The following is a 23,127-nucleotide window of genomic DNA, read 5'->3' on the forward strand; positions in this document are numbered from 1 at the left end:
TTAACTTATTTGTGAAGGCTCTTGGGTTCTTTATTGCTTTGATTTCATTTGGTAAATAATTATACATTTGTATCCCAATATTTAAAACACTTGTTTGGTAGCAGGTAGTTCTGGACTGAATCATATGTAGGTCAGATTGCTGCCTTGTTGCATAGTTATAAATATCTCCATTGAATTTTAGTGTGCAGTCATCATTTAACAGGTATGACTTGACAAATGAGATGATATTATAAATGTAAGCAGAGGGCAGTGTCATAATGCCATTTAAATTATCTAATCATATGACCACTGATATACTAAAGGTGTTCCTATTTTGGTCTCAAAGCCATCCTACTGTGATGAGCAATTCTGACAAATCACACATGTTTATGGTCTTTGTGTGGCCTAGGGGCCAAAACTCATTGAATGTTTTTATGTAATTGAAGCAGAGCTGCTGTTGAATGTAAATTACAAGCATATTGTCTGAAAGCTCTGTTATGTGCACATAAAATATAATTTTAGCTTCTCATTATGTAATATACATGTCATTTTAATAAAATTCTGCTTTCAGATTATGCCTAGAGCTCAAAATGCACATGCTTATGTAAATGCAGGATTTTTATTTAACTTGGATATGAAGGATGTTGGCAAAATAATTTCCAGGCCTAGAATAGTGTTTGGAGGCATTTCAGCTCAGTTGGTAAGCAGTAACTTACTCACAATTTTGTACATAGTCTCTTAAAATGAACTATACATTCAGTGAATAATACTCGGGTACTAAGTATTTCCTTAAAACAATCAAATACAACTGCATGATTTGTGTGTTCTATTGCTGATGGATAATTTCACATCAAAATACATACTGACAAATAGTTAAACAAAATGGGCACTTAGCTATGCTTTGAAGTACAAAGACTTGTTCTGATAACTATGAAAACTTTGCTTTGACATTATCAGTATGGTAGTTTTGCATGACATTGTAAGACAGAGGCTGCCTTGAAATGGCAAGTTATGGATATGATGTTAAAATTTTCATCACACACAGCAACAAACCTGCAAGTTTGGCATGTCATGTAATCTCATAAATTCTCTGAACTATACCAATATGTGTTTGCAGTGTCAACAGCACGCACTGAGTGGCTGATGGTGTTGGGTGAAGCAGTGTACTGATCAGTGTCAAGCAGTAGAAGTAGCACAAGACAGGGTTATTTTACAAATCTAGCCATGCACAGTTGTTGCCCTTGCCAATATGTGGCTCCAAATGGCTGCATTTACTAAACGTTAGTATGAAAACAAGTGACAGAACTAAAATTTGTATGGATTGTATTTAAAAAGTTTCCCATTACATAAAACTGTGTCTCTCCCCTTGAATTAGGTTGAATTGTCTTCATTCTAAATTTTATATTCAAAAATATAACTGCAGAGATGTATTCACATTTTTGGTATGTCATAGAGACTAAAGTATATACAATTTCTTTGGTGATGCATAGCAAATTCAGCCAAAATTGGAAATTTGTATTTCATTAATACAATAATGGGTAACATAACATACCGATATAGTAAATGCGATTGTGAGAGTTAAAAAAAATTGACACAATGGTACATTATGCACCCACTGCCATACAACCATATGGTAGCTTGTGAAATGTGGCTGTAAGTGAAAAGTCTGACTTAAAGGAGGACAGTGCTATTTAACATATTGCCACAAAGGTTATGTGGTTTCAGTAAAATACTGCAGTACAATTGAAGAAACTAAATTATCCTGATTTGTGAATGGTCAAAATTTCTTACAATCCTGCCTCGTGAACTACAATCATTTCAGAAATGAAAGCAATTCTGTTAATACTTACAGGAGCCTTACGTGAAATACATACATCAAAAGTTTTGCATCACCTCGGTTCTGAGAGTTCCAGACCATTTACAGTAAATTGGAATATTGATTGCCATAAACATCATTTCTGCCCTTCTATATTGCTCATGAAAACCACACATTGCACGTTGTATCTACAGTGAGACCTTGACAGGTGGTAGTCCAGATTGCTGTACACACTGATACCTCTAATACTCATAATGCCACACCAAAACAGAAGGGAACCTCCATCTCGCTGTACTCAATGGACAGTGTGGCTATGGCATTCACCTGACTGGTTTGCCTCCAGACATGTCTCCAACAATTGTCTGGTTGAAGGCATACACGACACTCACTGGTAAAGAGAACATGATGCCAATCCTGAATGGTCCATTTGGCATGTCACTGGGCCCATCTGTACTGCCCTGCATGGTGTCGCGGTTGCAAAGATGGACATCTCCTGGTCGTCAGGAGTGAAGTTGCACATCATGCAGTCTATTGCACACAGTTTGAGTCATAACACAATGTCCTGTGGCTGCATGAAAAGGATTGTTCAACATGGTGGCGTTGCTGTCAGGTAGTGATCACCCACTGCAGTAGTAGCCTTGGGCAGCCTCAGTAAGGCATGTCATGTACAGTTCGAGGCTTACAAGGATGATCACATTCTTTGTTTTGTGAACCTTAGACATTTTGGTACCCACTCTACACAATTTACAATAACCAAAGCCCTCTGTGACAATGTTAGAGGGCTAGGCTTGAAATTAGTCACATTTTTAGAAAGGTCAGAAATTAAGACATGAATTTTGTGAAAGTTTATCACTTACGTCTGAATGTCTTTCTTGATCACTTTCATCAAGCACATTTGTGCAGTCTGGGTTACCAGCCTTAAATTCTCTGCACCATTCCCACAAAACAGTCACACAATCCCATCATCATTCAAATACCACACTGTTGTTGTTGTTGTTGTTGTTGTTGTGGTCTTCAGTCCTGAGACTGGTTTGATGCGGCTCTCCATGCTACTCTATCCTGTGCAAGCTTCATCATCTCCCAGTACCTACTGCAACCTACATCTTTCTGAATCTGCTTAGTGTATTCATCTCTTGGTCTCCCTCTATGATTTTTACCCTCCACGCTGCCCTCCAATACTAAACTGGTGATCCCTTGATGCCTCAGAACATGTCCTACCAACTGATCCCTTCTTCTAGTCAAGTTGTACCACAAACTTCTCTTCTCCCCAATCCTATTCAATACTTCCTCATTAGTTCTGTGATCTACCCATCTAATCTTCAGCATTCTTCTGTAGCACCACATTTCAAAAGCTTCTATTCTCTTCTTGTCCAAACCATTTATCGTCCATGTTTCACTTACATACATGGCTACGCTCCATACAAATACTTTCAGAAATGACTTCCTGACACTTAAATCTATACTCGATGTTAACAAATTTCTCTTCTTCAGAAACGATTTCCTTGCCATTGCCAGTCTACATTTTATATCCTCTCTACTTCGACCATTATCAGTTATTGTGCTCCCCAAATAGCAAAACACCTTTACTACTTCGTGTCTCATTTCCTAATCTAATTCCCTCAGCATCACCCGACTTAGACTACACTCCATTATCCTCATTTTGCTTTTGTTGATGTTCATCTTATATCCTCCTTTCAAGACACTGTCCATTCCGCTCAACTGCTCTTCCAAGTCCTTTGCTGTCTCTGACAGAATTACAATGTCATCGGCGAACCTCAAAGTTTTTATTTCTTCTCCATGGATTTTAATACCTACTCCAAATTTTTCTTTTGTTTACTTTACTGCTTGCTCAATATACAGATTGAATAACATCGGGGAGAGGCTACAACCCTGTCTCACTCCCTTCCCAACCACTGCTTCCCTTTAATGTCCCTCGAGTCTTATAACTGCCATCTGGTTTCTGTACAAATTGTAAATAGCCTTTCGCTCCCTATATTTTACCCCTGCCACCTTCAGAATTTGAAAGAGAGTATTCCAGTCAACATTGTCAAAAGCTTTCTCTAAGTCTACAAATGCTATAAATGTAGGTTTGCCTTTCCTTCATCTTTCTTCTAAGATAAGTCATAAGGTCAGTATCGCCTTAAGTGTTCCAGTATTTCTACGGAATACAAACTGATCTTCCCCGAGGTTGGCTTCTACTAGTTTTTCCATTCATCTGTAAAGAATTTGTTAGTATTTTTTAGCTGTGGCTTATTAAACTGATCGTTCGGTAATTTTCACATCTGTCAACACCTGCTTTCTTTGGGATTGGAATTATTATATTCTTCTTGAAGTCTGAGGGTATTTTGCCTGTTTCATACATCTTGCACACCAAACGGTAGAGTTTTGTTAGGACTGGCTCTCCCAAGGCCGTCAGTAGTTCTAATGGATGTTGTCTACTCCCAGGGCCTTGTTTCAACTCAGGTCTTTCAGTGCTGTCATACTCTTTGCACAGTATTGTATCTCCCATTTCATCTTCATCTACATCCTCCTCCATTTCCATAATATTGTCCTCAAGTACATCACCCTTGTATAGACCCTCTATATACTCCTTCCACCTTTATGCTTTCCCTTCTTTGCTTAGAACTGGGTTTCCATCTGAGCTCTTGATGTTCATACGTGAGTTTCTCTTATCTCCAAAGGTCTCTTTAATTTCCTTGCAGGCAGTTTCTGTCTTACCCCTAGTGAGATAAGCCTCTACATCCTTACATTTGTCCTCTAGCCATCCCTGCTTAGCCATTTTGCACTTCCTGTCAATCTAATTTTTGAGACGTTTGTATTCTTTTTTGCCTGCTTCATTTACTGCATTTTTATATTTTCTCCTTTCGTCAATTAAATTCAATATTTCTTCTGTCACCCAAGAATTTCTACTAGCCCTCGTCTTTTTACCTACTTGATCCTCTGCTGCCTTCACTACTTCATCCCTCAAAGCTACCCATTCTTCTTCTACTGTATTTCTTTCCCTCATTCCTGTCAATTGTTCCCTTTTGCTCTCCCTGAAACTCTGTACAACCTCTGGTTCTTTCAGTTTATCCAGGTCCCATCTCCTTAAATTCCCACTTTTTGCACTTTCTTTAATCTGCAGTTCATAACCAATAGATTGTGGTAAGAGTCCACATCTGCCCCTGGAAATGTCTTAAGATTTAAAACCTGGTTCCTAAATCTGTCTTACCATTATATAATCTATCTGATACCTTCTAGTATCTCCAGGGTTCTTCCATGTATACAACCTTCTTTCATGATTCTTAAACCAAGTGTTAGCTATGATTAAGATGTGTTCTGTGCAAAATTCTAACAGGCTGCTTCCTCTTTCATTTCTTAGCCCCAATCCATATTCACCTACTATGTTTCCTTCTCTCCCTTTTCCTACACTCGAATTCCAATCACCCATGACTTAAATTTTCGTCACCCTTCACTATCTGAATAATTTCTTTTATTTCATCATTCATTTCTTCACCACACTACAATGAATTTTTTCTGTGCTGTTCCTTCAGCTTTCAGGTATTGAATGACATAACATAGCTCATAATTGGTTGGAGAAGAAATAACTGTCCATTTACATTGCCTGCTGCTTACACAGCGATGAATAAGATGGCTGACAGACACAATGTTACCATCAGTCACCTTTTTCAATCAAGAGTCCCATGAAACTATAATCATTTGTCTAATACTAATGACCAACCAGAGATCAATTTATCAATAGCTCTAAGATTTTTCATTGTGAACAGGTCACACCTTCATTTAGAGCCAAGACTTTCAGCCTGCTCTAAGTTTTGGAGACCCATTGAGGACAAAGGGATATCGTGATTTCTGGAGGTGGTTTATTCCAGTGTGTCTCCTGAGGCATGCTGCATCAGAAGTGTCTGTTGATGCATGGTTCCCATCAGTACTGGTTATATTCCCTGTTGTATGTTATTAAATTACATTCATGAATAGAATAGTCACACACAGTTATCACACTCACAACAGTTAAACTCACAAGCCAGTAATTGATCGAATACCATGATGGTGTGAGATGAAAAGCAGCATGTTAAAATCTAATCCTTTTAATGAAATTTTATTATTCAACAAAAAGAACTGTAAACCTGACAGATCTGGGAAGTAACTTAGTTATATGACAAAGTATAGCTATATTTCTTAAAAGTAGTGTACAGATATTTCATGGTGCAAGTGGAGAAAGTGACACCACAAAATGATTTCCTGAACAGCTGTGTTGTATTGCTACTAATGTTAAATATGAACAAGAAAAGCTGATAATGTGCAAAATATTCATGTTGCGTAAGTCAATGGTGTAAATTATAGCAGGAAGAACGCACATCTGAGCAGTGGAATGAAGATGCCTGATCCAAAGAAAAATTTACAAAAGGCACAGAATATTTGTTGGCAGCAATTAACATGGTATTATGAACACTACTGCAAAACTGATTCATGAAAACATCTCTTCTTTTGTCACAAATTTGACCTGTGGATTTCTTTTTAAAAAAATCTGCTTTCAGTATTAGTCTGATAAACTTTATTATACACCTGTTCACATCTACAACCTGTATCTCAAATCAAGAAAAAGATCAAGAATAACTGTAACTGCTATTCAGATGTAACATATAACAATAAAATCTAAGTGTCGGACAAAATTACTATCATATTTATGGGTCCAGAATGGGATTTTCACTCTGCAGTGCAGTGTCCCCCAGGCTGTGGCTAAGCCATGTCTCCGCAATATCCTTTCTTTCAGGAGTGCCAGTTCTGCAAGGTTCGCAGGAGAGCTTCTGTAATGTTTCCAAGGTAGGAGACGAGGTACTGGCAGAAGTAAAGCTGTGAGTACCGGGCGTGAGTCGTGCTTCGGTAGCTCAGTTGGTAGAGCACTTGCCCGCGAAAGGCAAAGGTCCCGAGTTAGTCTCGGTCGGGCACACAGTTTTAATCTGCCAGGAAGTTTCATATTTATGGGTGATCAGTTGGTCAGTGTAGTAAAACTGATTCACCCCTTCAATGGGTTTGCTTTCGAGTGGGCGAGAGCCGCACGCCACCTTGGCTCCAGGCTCAGGTCCGCGTTCACCTTGACCTCAGCTCGCTCCCAAAAGAGGTCACCCCCGGTTCGGTCTACCACTCCCGTTTTTTGGAACTTCGTTCGAAGTTCATCGACATGACTTTCATTTATACAGATGGCTCTAAGACCAATGACGGGGTAGGGTGTTCCTTTATTGTCGAGGCACAAAGTTTCAAATACCGGCTCCATGGCCATTGTTCGGTCTTCACAGCTGAGCTCTTTGCCCTCTACCAGGCTGTTCTTTACATCTGCCGCCACAGACATTCTGCTTATGTCATATGCTCAGATTCCCTGAGCGCCATCCAGAGCCTCAGTGATCCGTACCCGGTTCACCCTTTCGTACACCGGATCCAACGCTCTCTTCAGCAGCTGGTGGACGTCGGTTCTCCAGTTAGCTTTATGTGGGTTCCTGGCCATGTCGGTATCCCTGGGAACGAAGCTGCAGATGCCGCGGCCAAGGCTGCGGTCCTCCAGCCTCGGACAGCTTCTTGTTGCGTCCCTTCGTCCGATTTTAGCAGGGTGATTTGTCGGCGCATCTTATCTCTGTGGCATGCCGATTGGGCTGCACTTACCGACAACAAGCTTCGGGCCTTAAAACCTCTTCCCGTGGCTTGGACGTCCTCCTCACGCCCTTCTCGGCGGGAGGAGGTCGTTTTAGCCCGGTTAAGAATTGGACACTGCCGGTTCAGCCATCGCCATCTGCTGACGGCTGCGCCGGCGCCGTTCTGCCCATGTGGGCACTTGCTGATGGTTAGACACATTTTAATGTCCTGTCCAGATCTTAACACACTGCGCCTCGATCTTAACCTGCCAAATACTTTCGATGCCATTTTAGCGGATGACCCACGAGCAGCTGCTCGTGTTCTTCGTTTTATCAATTTGACAAACCTCGCTAAGGACATTTGATGATGCTGTTTTTTAATCCTATGCCTGTCGGTCTGTCTTTTATCGTGTTTTCCCTATTAGTTGTTGTGGTCAACTTGTGCCTCGCGGTGCATTCTTAGAGTAGTCAGGGCGCTAATGACCATTGAAGTTGTGCGCCCTAAAACCACAAAAAAAAAAATGGGTTTGCTTGTGGCAGTTAACCGCAAGATTGTTTCCTAATTGTATCACAGCATTACAGTTGTGACCACATCTAGATACGTATTCGTTATTCTCAACAGATGTCACCACTTACTATATTTGTGCAATTCATGCTTTCAGCAGTTTGGTTGCTATTGTTGTTTCAAATATGAGTGTTGGATTTGTGGTGTGTTTGCCACTACGTGCCTTGTGATTTAAGTATTTTCTACATTTTTGTTTTTCTTATGCCTCAAGGCATTCTTTGTATTAGATACAATCAAATTTGAATTGTATCAAAGTTCCCATATGCAATTTTTATTACTTTTTACAATCTTGGATATTGATTTGCTGCAATACATTACTTTTATAAAAACATGCTTCATTAGGTCTCATTAAAGGTGTCGAAATGCAGAAAAAGAGGGCATTTGACAGGGACCATCTAATTGTGTGTGTTGAAGACTATGAGAAAGTATTGAGAGAATTGTCAGAAAAATTAAAAGAATCATCAGATTCATGTTAATCAGAGTCTGAAGAGGAAGTTATTGAAGAAGAAAACCACAGCACTGACTCTGAACAATTAAGAGGAAACAGATGACCCCCACCCCCCTGGTTGAAGAGGGGAGATAACAAACAGATGATTACCAATTTTACGTAGAAAAAGATAAACTATTTGGATAAGTGAACTGCTTCCTTCTCCTTCTAAAACCAAGGCAAAGAAGATTCTAAAAGTTTTGCCAGGTCCAAAATCAAGTGCTGAAATTACGGAAAAATAAACTGATGCATTCTACCTATTTATTACTGATTGGATGATTGACAACTTTGTTGAAAATACAAACTGTTACATCCAGAATAGTAAAAGAGCTGAAGTCCAATATTAAAGAGAATGGGACTGCAAAGACCCCACTAAACAAGATATAATGGCTCTTCTGTGTGCATTGTATCTAACAGGTATAAAGAAAGGATTACATACAAATTACTGTGAACTGTGGGATGCAGATTGTACAGGAATGATTATTTTATGAGTTCACTTCAGCTACAAGTGCTTTCACTTTCTGCTTTGAACTCTTAGGTTCGACAACCTGGGTACCTGGAATGAAAGAAAATAGTGACAAAACTAGCACATATTCGGGTCTTCCATCAAGTTTGTCAACAGCTGCCTTGCTCTCTACAATGTCAACAAGTTTGTCGCTATTCACGAGATGTTGCATCCTTTCAGAGGACACTGCAGATTCGTATGGTATATCTCTAATAATACTGAAACATATGGGATCGAGATTTATGCCTTGTGTGATGACAAAACATTTTGCACCCTGAACTTTGAAATTTACTGTGGCAAGCAGATGCCAGGACCCTACCTGAAGTCTAACAAGCCTAATGACATTGTGCAAAGATTTGTGACTCCAGTTGGGAAAACAAACAGAAATCTTAAGACTGACAATTACTACAGTAACTCTCCTTGGCAAAAGTTCTACTTTCTTGGGAACCATGAAAAAAATAAGGAAATATATCAAGAATTCCAAGCAAATAAAACCTGAGAAGTCAAGTTATGACTTTTTGGTTTTCAAGATGATTTTTGTATGGTCTAGACTGTTACTAAAAAACAAAGGTGTGAATTTTTTGTCAACAATGCACAGCACAAATGAAATAGGTAGAGAGACTAAGAAATAGTCAATTTGAAATACGATGCTACCAAAGGAGAAGTAGACACTGTGAAGCACATGAGCTCATCCTACAGCACTTCCAAAATAACACGACGATGGCCACTTGTACTTCTCTACAGACATCTAGATATTGCTGGCATAAATGTGCACATTATTTTCAAATTAAACAATCCTGATAATAAAGAAAGATGAAATTTTTTGAAACATCTTGCTCTGGTCCTAATAGAAGAACATTTAAATCAACTAGCATTACTTGATACTTCTCAAGGATATTCATGCCTTCTTGACCAAGTATAGGCATGAAGAAAAGACCAAGGAGTTAACAAAACCTGGAATTTGTTATGTATGTGGCAGGCATAAAAACAGAACCAAAACAGTATGTATGAAACGCAAGAAACAGTGTCAATGTGAAAGTGAGCTGCAGATGGAAGTTAACTAATTTACTCACAATCACAAACAGGAGTCAGAGTTTATGAATGCTCCATTTCATAATGTGTTCCCTTATTACTTTTTCCACATGAATCAGTGCAATTGTGACATAATGAAAGCAATAAAGAATATCATCTTGTTATAAATTACAATGACAATAACAGACAATTGTGAAGGCAACAAATAAATAAGATTATTCTTATAGAACCATATAATGTTATGTTTTCTCTAATAAAATGTAGAATAGGAAATAATGAGCTAATCATACCAAAATATGAAAAAAACTAGATTAAAAGTTGTAAAATACCATCTTACTGCATACATATTTTTAAAAGACAAAATAGGAAGCTGATAAGTGATATTTTGGATAATGTGCACTTTTCCTTTCATATTATGCATGAGTATGTGATCAGAGGAGTAACAATTCACATTGCAAATAGGTACATGCTGCAGAAACAGAGATATTCTTGGAGGGTAAAAATATTTTTGAATTGGACATCCTGCAAGAAACACTGAAAATTTTAGATTCTGAGCTTACACCTTCAGAGACACCACTGGAGGCTTCACCAGAATACCGTAAGAATTTGGCTGAAGCTTTGTTATACAAGGTATGTCACTGGAATATTTAATACGGTTACATTAAAAGCAGACTCATGGTTAAAATGGAAAATTCTTGTCTGTTCCTTAAATTTACTAAGATTTTTATTGGGTTCAAATTACTACTATATTTTATGACAATATTAAAAACCATTGCAGTGTGTGCTGAGTATATCTCCGGAAACAGTAAGACCTGTACTCAGAAGTGGAGGTGAACTGCTGAAGAGGCCATTGTCATCTGGGAAACAAGACTATGACATACATAAGGAATTGTGGCCCCTTGGAAAGCCAGTGCCAAAAATTGAAGCTCTTGTGCAATGTTCTGGTAAATATTAAATCTATTTATTGGTTCAGTTTAATTTTATGCATCAGTTTCATTACACACATGTCTAACACAAATAGTGTTTATAGTGTTGCTAACTTTGAGATGTGATTAGTGCTGCTCTCACATGATACAGTACTGGAGCTGGATTAAAGGCACCCACCTTAATGTGTCATCTTGCTCTGTTAAACAGCAGGGCTGTGAAAGTGCTGTAATTTATACAGTATGTCTGTCAAACAACAATGACATTTCCCAAAGTTGGGGAAAATAAAAATAGTCATGAAATTTCATAGAACACACAAATAAGGACCATCGAAGTTTGCACAAAAAAAGTCAGGCAGTACAGAGCTCTGTAATACATACCATTAAAGAGACAGCAACAGCAGAGATAACCAATGTTTTTTGAACTTATTAATTCCCTGTAAAGGGAAATCCATAAATTTTGGGACTATGCAGAACATGCATTATATTCAATTCTGTGTAACAGTCATACCAACAATTAATGTAGCACTTGAACAGGAGTTAGTAAGTAGAGTAGAATGCTCAATTTTAATCAGCAAGTACACTCACATTTGAAGTGAGAGAAGCTTCTTACTGAGCTTCTCAGACAACAAAGTTCAGTTAATTTTGTTCTTTATACAATTGTAGGGACTGGAAACAAAAAATCAACCTCATGAAATATTTTCATATTCCCACTTATTCCACAGAAAATTGTTCCACAAGATGTTATTAACCAATTTGAAAGAATGTACATGTTGCCTGAAAGTAAGCAGTAAGAAACTTTACTAGTTCTACATTTCCGTAAAAGAATCAATCAGATGGTCTATATAATATGTAATAAACAGCAGCAAGAAAGGAATCACAGTTTACTAAGGTCATTTCCCTCCTTCCCTTCTTCCTATTACTTACTTAGGTGCATTTGAGCCATGCTCGTAAATTAGATTTTCTAATGTTATTATGAACATTTCCTACATTTAAAAACCATTTATTTCAGGTGAAGCAAAGTATGTGAATGATGTACTCACTATTCCTGGTGAATTATATTGTGCATTTGCTGTAACTGAAATTGCAAATGGTCATATCAGAAGTATAGATGCCACAGATGCTTTGGTAAGTCCTTACTTATTGTTGTTTGTTACATAGCAGTGGTAATCATTAAACAAGTAAAGACTTAAAGCATTCAGAATGATACTGATGATAAAGTTTAATGACTTTGGTTTCCAAAGACTGCTTCAGTACTAATAACAAACAAAAAAAATGCTGCACGGTTTGAGGCATCATATCACGGATTGTGCAGCTCCTCCTGCAGGAGGTGCATGTCCTCCCTCAGGTGTGTGGAATATCTGAAACTAAGCACCAATTTTCAAACCTATGAAAATTAATATAAAATAGCTATGTAGCACATGGAAAGGGCAAGCCAAGGAGAAGTTAAAGAAAAGAGCTTCTATAGAAAATACTGATACAGAGGAATTAAGGAAAGCATGCTTGGTTGCATTTAAGCTGTGCATTACATTAGCATATTAACTGTTTCTAAGCAAAGTGTAGAGCAGCAGTTTTATGTTCCCTGTCCAGCTAATGCTTAGTTTCCTGAAAGAAAAAAAACGTGCCTCCAAAACAACTCTTAACATTTTCTTTCATACACCTATGGTTTGTAATGAGAAAACTGGTTGGTGTATTTCAGCTTACATTGTTATTTCTTCAAGATAAGAACTGAAGTCACAGGCAGTAATTTTTAAAAAATCTGCTCATTCTTAACTATTCTTGTCTAAATCTGAAAATCACACTTTCAAACTCCATTTCTATGAGCTGGTGAGCACAAACAAAACATATATTGTAGTTTCCACTTCCTCATTTTTCATGCAGGAGAGAGAACTTCATAATGTTACACATTCAATTTGCACTAAGTTTGAAATAGCTGTTAGTGATGCACAGGTATGATGCAGAAAAGGCACATGATCATGTCTTGTTCAGAGTTACATTCAGGGCACAAGCCATAGTGCTTTTAATGTCTTGTACTTGAGTAATTTTCTTGCTTGGATTTGAACTGATTTAATTATGCTGTACAGTGGGTATTGCATTCTGCTTGAATTTTTTTCAGGCTGTTCCAGGTGTAGTTGCTTTTTATGATGCAAAAGACATACCAGGAAAGAACAACTTTTTTCCTAGAATGATTTTTAGCTGTGAAGATGAAGAGGTAAAGCACTGATTAATATGAATTATAATGTAATGCTGAATTGTATTCTATGGAGAAAGGTAAAATAATATAGTGATTACTGTTGCAGCTATTCTGTTCTGGGAATGTTAAGTACAATGGACAACCAGTGGGGATTGTTGTAGCACAATCTCATGATACTGCAGTCAAGGCTGCTAAGTTGGTGAAGATAGACTATGATGTTGTAAATAAGCCTGTAATTCACTTGAGAGAGGTAATAAAGTCTGGTGATAAAAGTAGAATGCATGTAGCAGGAGAAATGAAGCCAACAGAAACTGGACGTAAGTATATGGCCATTGGTGCAAAAATGTGATAGTTTTTAAAATATAATACTTGTTTAATATAATACAGCTAATGACTCCCACACATACTTGAACTTGCAAACAATGTTTACGATGAAATTTATTTTATAATTTGGGGAACAAGTTTGCACTCTCACTTACCTTTTCAGGCTGTATGTTTAATGTGAATAATAGGATGATAATTTAAAGGCCACAATTAGTGCCGCCTCCTGATAATGACAATGGCTTGGAACACTTAGTTTCTCATTGACAAAACTGTGCAGAAAAAGATTGATTACCTTACTCACCATAGAAATGATGAAACTGCTTCAACCTCTGCTACATGAGCAATTTTTTTACCTCCACTAGACGCGCGTGGACTGAGTCTGCATTGCGTTTTATACCATTTTCATGAACAATTCTGACATTACAGTTCGCAAACGTATTAGTCTGGATAACATAAATGAAACAATGAAGTCATAAACACAATGTATTTCAGCATCAGTAGTGTACATGAAATATTTAAACTCATAATTTACCCGTAAACAAAAAAGAACATTTATTGTACTCACTGAAATTTACGTTCGTTCTGTTTTTTCACTGTTTTTCCAAATGAATATTAACCAACACTTATCTTAAGTAAATTAGTTCAGAAACTTATTCAGAAAACTATAGTTTACAGCCTCACTGTCAATTCAAGTAAATAACTCGTGCTGGTTACCATTTTCACTGCAATTACTGCACAGATGTGCACTGACATGTTCCAGGCATACAAATTTATTGCACACATTGCAGGAAAATCTCATCGGTCTGTTTTTTTCCTATAACAGGAGTTGCATCTTCCTCAAGCTGTTGTTTGTGGAGGTCTAGGAAGAGCTTCACTGTTGGTAATCCCAAATTTTCCTGGATACAATCCTTGATGTTCACTGGTGTACTTAGGTGATTGACCTTCATTGTCATATCCATGCAACAGTTCTTTGGCAAGAACTTTTAGATAGTCTTTTCTGGGAATTGTTGAATCCGAATTTCTCTTGTAAATTACACAGCTCTAAAAAATAAATTTTTTTTTTTTCGTTGCCAGGGAAGTTTGAACGAAAATGGGATATTGTTATGATACTCATTCCGAGTATATTCGTACTTTTTCCAAATTGGCTCTGGTTTTTGATATATAGGTTATTTGTGGAAATGAGTTTCATGTGGATAATATCGACTGCAGGGTCCATATATGGTGTAATGTATTTGCTACCTGTTTTTTAATTAGTGATATTGTACTATCTTTATTAAACAATTGTGCTCAGGGAGTGCATCTGTGTGGTTGAGGATTACATCATGCAAACATCACACTGTCAGCATGTGTTCAGTCCTGTTGTGCGGTGCGTGTGTTGAAGATATTGAGGGTTGTGCAGATTTGAATTCGGCAGTACTCGACATTCATTCGTTGGCCGAGGTAATCGCCGCAACAGCCGATGGGTAGCGTTCAGTGTAAACAAGAAAAATGGCGATGGTCGAAAGTCACACACATGTGCAGTGCAGCTTCAAGGAGATCAAGACAAGGTGTGGGCACCCCATAAAGTTTGTAAATGCTGTGTGGAGTGCTTAGGGCAGTGTACAAAACGAAAAAGGAAAAGCTTAAACTTCGGAGTGCCTATGGTATGGCGAGAGCAGAAGAACCATACAGATGATTGCTATTTTTGCATTGTTAATGTGAAAGGTTTTAATAGGTTCAAAAAACGAAAGTGGGAATATCCCGATTTGGAGTCAGCAAGAAGACCGGTGGTGCACAGCAACGATGTTCCTGTACCAACCTTCACAACATTACCCACGCTAACATCATCAGATGACGATGTGCACGGCGAGGAATGTACAAGTAGTGATTCGGAATACGAAGGACGTGAGACACAACCCCAGCAGTTCGACCAGGAGCAGCTCAGTGACTTGATACGAGAACTCAATCTTTCAAAGCAAGCATCAGAACTCTTAGCATCTAGGCTTAAGGAAAAGAACTGTCTTCATCCAAGTGTGGTTTGGGGATTTCATAGGGATGAATTACGGTTACGAAGATTAGGTGGACGGTGGAAACACACTCTTGGTGGAGTGGGGAGGATTTCATGAAGGATGGATCTCATTTCAGGGCAGGATTTGAGGAAGTCATATCCCTGCTGGATAGCCACATTCAGAGTCCGATCCAGTCCCGGAAAGTATCCTGTCACAAGTGTGGCACTTTTGGGATTATTCTATCAGAGGTTCTGGGTTTGGGGGGATGAGGAAGTGGCTCTGGTTATTTGCTTCTGTACCAGGTCGGGAGGGTAGTTGTGGGATGCGAAAGCTGTTTTCAGATTGTTGGTGTAATTGTTCAGGGATTCCGGACTGCAGCAGATTTACTTCCCACGAAGACCTAGGCGGTAGGGAAGGGACCGTTTGATGTGGAATGGGTGGCAGCTGTCATAATGGAGGTACTGTTGCTTGTTGGTGTGTTTGATGTGAACGGACGTGTGAAGCTGGCCATTGGACAGATGGAGGTCAACATCAAGGAAAGTGGCATGGGATTTGGAGTAGGACCAGGTGAATCTGATGGAACCAAAGGAGTTGAGGTTGGAGAGGAAATTATGGAGTTCTTCTTCACTGTGAGTCCAGATCATGAAGATGTCATCAATAAATCTGTACCAAACTTAGGGTTGGCAGGCCTGGGTAACCAAGAAGGCTTCCTCTAAGCGACCCATGAATAGGTTGGCGTACAAGGGGGCCATACTGTTACCCATGGCTGTTCCCTTTCATTGTTGGTATGTCTGGACTTCAAAAGTGAAGAAGTTGTGGGTCAGGATAAAGCTGGCGAAGGTAATGAGCAAAGAGGTTTTAGGTAGGGTGGCAGGTGATCGGCGTGAAAGGAAGTGCTCCATCGCAGTGGGGCCCTGGATGTGCGGAATATTTGTGTATAAGGAAGTGGCATCAATGGTTACAAGGATGGTTACAAGGATGGTTTCCGGGGGTAACAGATTGGGTAAGGATTCCAGGCGTTCAAGGAAGTGGTTGGTGTCTTTGATGAAGGATGGGAGACTGCATATAATGGGTTGAAGGTGTTGATCTACGTAGGCAGAGCTACGTTCTGTGGGGGCTTGGTATCCAGCTACAATGGGGCGGCTGGGATGATTGGGTTTGTGAATTTTAGGTAGAAGGTAGAAGGTAGGGTTGCAGGGTGTTGGTGGGGTCAGGAGGTTGATGGAGTCAGGTGAAAGGTTTTTTAGGGGGCCTAAGGTTCTGAGGATTCCTTGAAGCTCTGCCTGGACATCAGGAATGGGATTACCTTGGCAAACTTTGCATGTGGTGTTGTCTGACAGCTGACGCAGTCATCAGCCACATACTCCCGACGATCAAGTACCACAGTCGTGGAACCTTTGTCCACCGGAAGAATGACGATGGATCGGTCAGCCTTCAGATCGCGGATAGCCTGCGCTTCAGAAGTGGTGATGTTCAGAGTAGGATTAACACCCCGCACCCCTACCTTCTACCTTCTTCCGACAAACCCAATCATCCCGGCCGCCCCATTGTAGCTGGTTACCAAGCCCCCACAGAACGTATCTCTGCCTACGTAGATCAACACATTCAACCCATTACATGCAGTCTCCCATCCTTCATCAAAGACACCAACCGCTTTCTCGAATGCCTGAAATCCTTACCCAATCTGTTACCCCCGGAAACCATCCTTGTAACCATTGATGCCACTTCCTTATACACAAATATTCCGCACATCCAGAGCCTCACTGCGATGGAGCACTTCCTTTCACGCCGATCACCTGCCACCCTACCTAAAACCTCTTTCCTCATTACCTTAGCCAGCTTCATCCTGACCCACAACTTCTTCACTTTTGAAGTCCAGACATACCAACAATGAAAGGGAACAGCCATGGGTACCAGGATGGCCCCCTCGTACATCAACCTATTCATGGGTCGCTTAGAGGAAGCCGCTTTGGTTACCCAGGACTGCCAACCCAAAGTTTGGTACAGATTTATTGATGACATCTTCATGATCTGGACTCACAGTGAAGAAGAACTCCAGAATTTCCTCTCCAACCTCAACTCCTTTGGTTCCATCAGATTCACCTGGTCCTACTCCAAATCCCATGCCACTTTCCTTGATGTTGACCTCCATCTGTCCAATGGCCAGCTTCACACGTCCGTTCACATCAAACCCACCAACAAGCAACAGTACCTGCATTATGACAGCTGCCACCCATTCCACATCAAACTGTCCCTTCCCTACAGCCTAGGTCTTTGTGGCAAACGAATCTGCTCCAGTCCGGAATCCCTGAACCGTTAAACCAACAATCTGAAAACAGCTATCGCATCCCGCAACTACTCTCCCGACCTGGTACAGAAGCAAATAACCAGAGCCACTTCCTCATCCCCTCAAGCCCAGAACCTCCCACAGAAGAACCACAAAAGTGCCCCACTTCTGACAGGATACTTTCAGGGACTGGACCGGACTCTGAATGTGGCTCTCCAGCAGGGATATGACTTCCTCAAATCCTGCCCTGAAGTGAGATCCATCCTTCATGAAATCCTCCCCACTCCACCAAGAGTGTCTTTCCGCCATCCACCTAACCTTCGTAACCTCTTAGTTCATCCCTATGAAATCCCCAAACCACCTTCCCTACCCTCTGGCTCCTACCCTTGTAACTGCCCCCGGTGTAAAACCTGTCCCATGCACCCTCCCACCACCACCTACTCCAGTCCTGTAACCCGGAAGGTGTACTCGATCAAAGGCAGAGCCACGTGTGAAAGCACCCATGTGATTTACCAACTGACCTGTCTACACTGTGAATCTTGCTATGTGGGAATGACCAGCAACAAACTGTCCATTCGCATGAATGGACACAGGTAGACAATGTTTGTTGGTAATGAGGATCACCCTGTGGCTAAACATGCCTTGGTGCACGGCCAGCACATCTTGGCACAGTGTTACACCATCCATGTTATCTGGATACTTCCCACTAACACCAACCTGTCAGAACTCCGGAGAGGGGAACTTGCCCTTCAGTATATCCTCTCTTCTCATTACCCGCCAGGCCTCAACCTCCACTAATTTCAAGTTGCAGCCACTCATTCCTCACCTGTCATTCAACAACATTTTTGCCTTTGTACTTCCGCCTCGACTGACATCTCTGCCCAAACTCTTTGCCTTTACAAATGTCTGCTTGTGTGTGTGTGTGTGTGTGTGTGTGTGTGTGTGTGTGTGTGTGTGTGTGTGTGTGTGTGTGTGTGTGTGTGTGTGTGTGTGTGTGTGTGTGTGTGCGCGCGCGAATACCTGTCCTTTTTTCCCCGTAAGGTAAGTCTTTCTGTTCCCGGGATTGGAATGACTCCTTACCCTCTCCCTTAAAACCAACATTCTTTTGTCTTTCCCTCTCCTTCCCTCTTTCCTGATGAAGCAACCATTGGTTGGGAAAGCTTGAATTTTGTGTGTGTGTTTGTGTGTGTTTGTGTGTCTATCGACCTATTCTGTATATAGGCTGTTTCATTCCCATAAATTGAAAATTCAATAGTAGATAGAAAAATTTTCTGGTTCCCTACATTTCTAATCACTTTGAATTACACAAATATGATGATTTATGAAAACTGTTGTATTCATCAAATTTTTGATAAGCAAAGCACTTGGTTTCATGCACCTCTTCAAAATTTCCACCCCTTTCCAACAAGAGCAAGCAAGGTTCAGTGAAAACGTAGGAAGCATGTGCCTCCAGATAATTTTGCTGTGATCACCACTAAAAGAAACATTCTGGAAGGCTTTCTCTGCTGCGTCAAGGATGAAAATGTGCTATGGAACTTGGCTACTACTTGCTCCAGGGGTCAGATGATCGAGTGACTTGTCCATTCTGAGAACATCTGCCTTCTGAATACGGCTGAGATGACTCACTTTTCCACAGCTACAGGGTCTTTTTCAGCTATTGACCTTAGTTTTTGTTCCCCAGCTGTTACAGACTCAATTAAGTGGGAAGTGGCTCCAGATTTACATTCTAGTGACCACTTCCCAGTGTGGATCCTTCTGCCGACTAGGACAGTGGCCAACAGGTGACCACGCAGGTGGATGATACAAAGAGCAAATTGGTTACAGTACAGTCAATAGGCTATTTCTGAACAAAAGGATTGTGCACAGGAGGTGGTGGCCCATATAAGTCAAGATATCAAAAGGGCTGCCGCAGAGTCCATCCCCTGATGTAATAACCACCTCAGATGACAGCCTATACTTTGGTGGAATGACGACTGTCGATTGACTATCGGGGCCAGATGGACAGCTCTGCAGAACTTCAAACAGTGTCCAACTACAGACAATCTTCATGCCTTCAGGTCTGCGAGAGCACATGCAAGATAAGTGATCAAAGAACGGGAGAGGGCTTCTTGGAGGGAATTCACGACTTCCATTAATCAATCCACTTCTGCCGCATATGTCTGGGAATCAATGACAGATTTCACGCAAGGATAATCCACATCCCCTTATGGCTTTGTCAAATAATGGGGTCTCGGTGAACACGCCAGAAGACACAGCTCACATTTTAGCTGAACACTTCTTTACTGTTACTCTCACCCAGACAGGCTCCTGCTGTTCAGGTATTCCATCAAACTGCAGAAATGAGGAAGCTGAATTTCTTTTTGTGTAATGAGGAAGTCTACAACCTTCCATTCTCCATTTGGGAACTGGAATCAGCTTTATCTACAGCCATAAGACACTGCTTCAGGACCTGATGAGATCCATTGTACCATGATTAGATCAGATTAGATTAATACTTGTTCCGTGGATCATGAATACGACACTTCGTAATGATGTGGAATGTGTCAGGTTAATAAAAGATGTCTGTACAAGATATTACTTTACACAAAATATTGCATGACACTAATGTTTAAGTTGTTGTTGTTTTTTTGTTTGTTTTTTTCCCTTGATTTATATCTAAAAATTCAGCCAATGAGTAGAAGGAGTTGTCATCTAGAAATTCCTTTGATTTATTTTTAGAAGTTAGTTGGCTATCTGTCAGGCTTTTGATGCTGTTTGGTAGGTGACCAAAGACTTTTGTGGCAGCATAATTTACCCCTTTCTGTGCCAAAGTCAGATTTAACCCTGCATAATCATCCTTTCTCCTGGTGTTATAGCCATGCACACTGCTATTACTTTTGAACTGGGTTGGATTATTAACAACAAATTTCATAAGTGAATATATATATATACTGTGAGGTTAGTGTGAGGATCCCTAGATCCTTAAATAGATGTCTGCAGGATGACCGTTTGTGCGCTCCAGAAATTATTCTGATTACACGTTTTTGAGCAATGAATACTTTTCTACTCAATGATGAATTACCCCAGAATATGATGCCATACGAAAGCAGTGAATGAAAGTAGGCATAGTAAGCTAATTTACTGAGATTCTTATCACCAAAATTTGCAATAACCCTAATAGCATACGTAGCTAAACTCGGACGTTTCAGCAGACCATCAACGTGTTGCTTCCAGTGTAACCTCTCATCAATGGACACACCTAAAAATTTTGAAAATTTTACCTTAGCTACAGACTTCTGTTCAAAGTCTATATTCATTACTGGAGTTGTGCCATTTAACAGTATGGAACTGTTTATACTGTGTTTTATCAAAATTTAAAGTGTCTGTTCGCTGAGAACCACTTCATAATTTTCTGAAAAACATTGTTTACAATTACATCACTTAGTTCTTGGTTTTTGGATGTTATTACTATACTTGTATCATCAGCAAAAAGAACTAACTTTGCATCCTCATCAATGAGGAATGGTAAGTCACTAATGTATATAAAGAACAGTAAAGGACCTAAGACTGAACCCTGTGGGACCCCGTACTTGATAGCCCACCCCAATTTGAGGAATCAGCTGTTGTTTTAACATTACATGAACCACTTATTTCAACTTTCTGCATTCTTCCAGTTAAGTATGAATTAAGCCATTTGTGCACTGCCCCACTCAAACCATAATGATTTAGCTTATCTAAAAGAATTCCATGATTTAAACAATCAAAAGCCTTTGAGAGATCACAAAAAATACCAATGGGTGATGTCCGGTTATTCAGAGCATTTAATATTTGTTCAGTGAAAGTGTATATAGCATTTTCTGTTGAAAAGCCTTTCTGAAAACCAAACCGACATTTTGTTAGTACTTTATTTTTACAAATATGGGAGGCTACTCTTGAATAGATTACTTTCTCAAGAATTTTTGATAGAGCTGTCAGAAGAGAGATTGGGCGGTAGTTGTTGACATCCGACGTATCCCCCTTTTTGTGCAATGGTTTTACAATGGCATATTTCAGTCTATCGGGGAAAACACCCTGCTCCAAAGAGCTATTACATATGTGGCTGAGAATCCTACTTATCTGTGGGGAACAAGCTTTAAGTACCTTGCTGGAAATGAGATCAATTCTGTAAGAGCTTTTACTTTTCAGTGAGTTTATTATTTTGCTGATTTCAGAGGGAGAGGTTGGTAGAATTACAGTAGTTTCAAACTGCACAGGTATGGCCTCTTCTATTAGTAGCCTTGCCTCTTCTAGTGAAGATCTAGATCCTATTTTCTCCAAAACATTTAAAAACTGATTATTGAAAATATTTTCAATTTCTGATTGTTTGTTAGTACACTTGTAACTCAGTTTTATGGCACTAAAGTCTTCCTGTGCTCTTGGTTGCCCTGTTTCCCTTTCAATAATATTCCAAATTGCTTTAATTTTATTATCAAAGTTACTGATCTAAGACATGATACACATGCTTCTGGACTTTTTAATAACTTTTCTTAGTACCGCACAATAGTTTTTATAATATTGAACAATTTCGGGGTAAGTACTCCCTCTTGCTGTTAGATGCAGTTTCCTTTTATGGTTGCAAGATATTCTTATTCCTTTAGTTAGCCGAAGTTTTTTATGTTTTCTTGGAATTATGTTTAACTATTTTCTTGTGAAAACAATTTTCAAGTACCCTCAAATGTATCGTGAAATAAGTTATATTTGAAGTTTGCATTGGGTTCCTTATACACTTCATCCCAGTCCAGCTGCTGTAGGCTTTCCCTAAAGTTTGCAATATTTATATTGTTAATTGAACACACTGCTTTGAAAGTCTGATTTGATATACTGCATGGAGCTATGTCATGTACTGTAAATAGCTGTGCACCATGATCTGAAAGACCATTCTCAACAGGATAAGCATTTATGTCCTTAAACTTGGTGTATAAAAAAGTTATCTATCAATGTACTGCTGTTCTTTATCAGAGTAGGAAAATCAATGACAGAGCTCAAATTGAAAGAACTGAGTAATACTAAAAGAGCATTTTTCCTATTACACTCTTTCAGGGAATAAACATTGAAATCCCCACAAATGGTAATTTGCTTCCCCCTGTCTCGCAGATAGCACAACAAAGCATTCCAGTTTTCTAGAAATAGCTGGAAATTCCCTATACACTGTTACAATTAATGAAGTGCCATCATTTAGTTTAAGTTCAGTGGCACATGCTTCCATATGTTGCTCTATACAAAATTTTTTGGTTTCTAAATTTTTTACACTGTGGAAGCTTTTTGACATATATGGAAACTCCTCCTATCATAATATTATCTCTACTTACATGTGCAGCTAATTTGTACTCATTGATGCTAACCTTTTGCATATCAGTGACAATGTGATGCTCAGACAGGCATAGT

The 23,127-nt window shown here is 39.6% G+C and overlaps 1 protein-coding gene across 1 annotated transcript in view; it reads left to right on the forward strand.

Annotated features, from left to right (window-relative positions):
- LOC124544742 (indole-3-acetaldehyde oxidase-like) overlaps positions 1 to 23,127 on the forward strand; it is a 156,255-nt gene that overhangs the window by 91,273 nt on the left and 41,855 nt on the right. The window contains exons 10-15 of the mRNA XM_047123401.1: positions 551 to 679; positions 10,471 to 10,638; positions 10,787 to 10,952; positions 11,944 to 12,059; positions 13,048 to 13,143; positions 13,232 to 13,442. Of these exons, the coding sequence (XP_046979357.1) occupies positions 551 to 679; positions 10,471 to 10,638; positions 10,787 to 10,952; positions 11,944 to 12,059; positions 13,048 to 13,143; positions 13,232 to 13,442 (886 nt within the window). The remainder of the gene's footprint in view (positions 1 to 550; positions 680 to 10,470; positions 10,639 to 10,786; positions 10,953 to 11,943; positions 12,060 to 13,047; positions 13,144 to 13,231; positions 13,443 to 23,127) is intronic.

Source organism: Schistocerca americana, chromosome 8 (genome assembly GCF_021461395.2).
Source record: "Schistocerca americana isolate TAMUIC-IGC-003095 chromosome 8, iqSchAmer2.1, whole genome shotgun sequence".
Taxonomy (NCBI): Eukaryota; Metazoa; Arthropoda; class Insecta; order Orthoptera; family Acrididae; genus Schistocerca; species Schistocerca americana.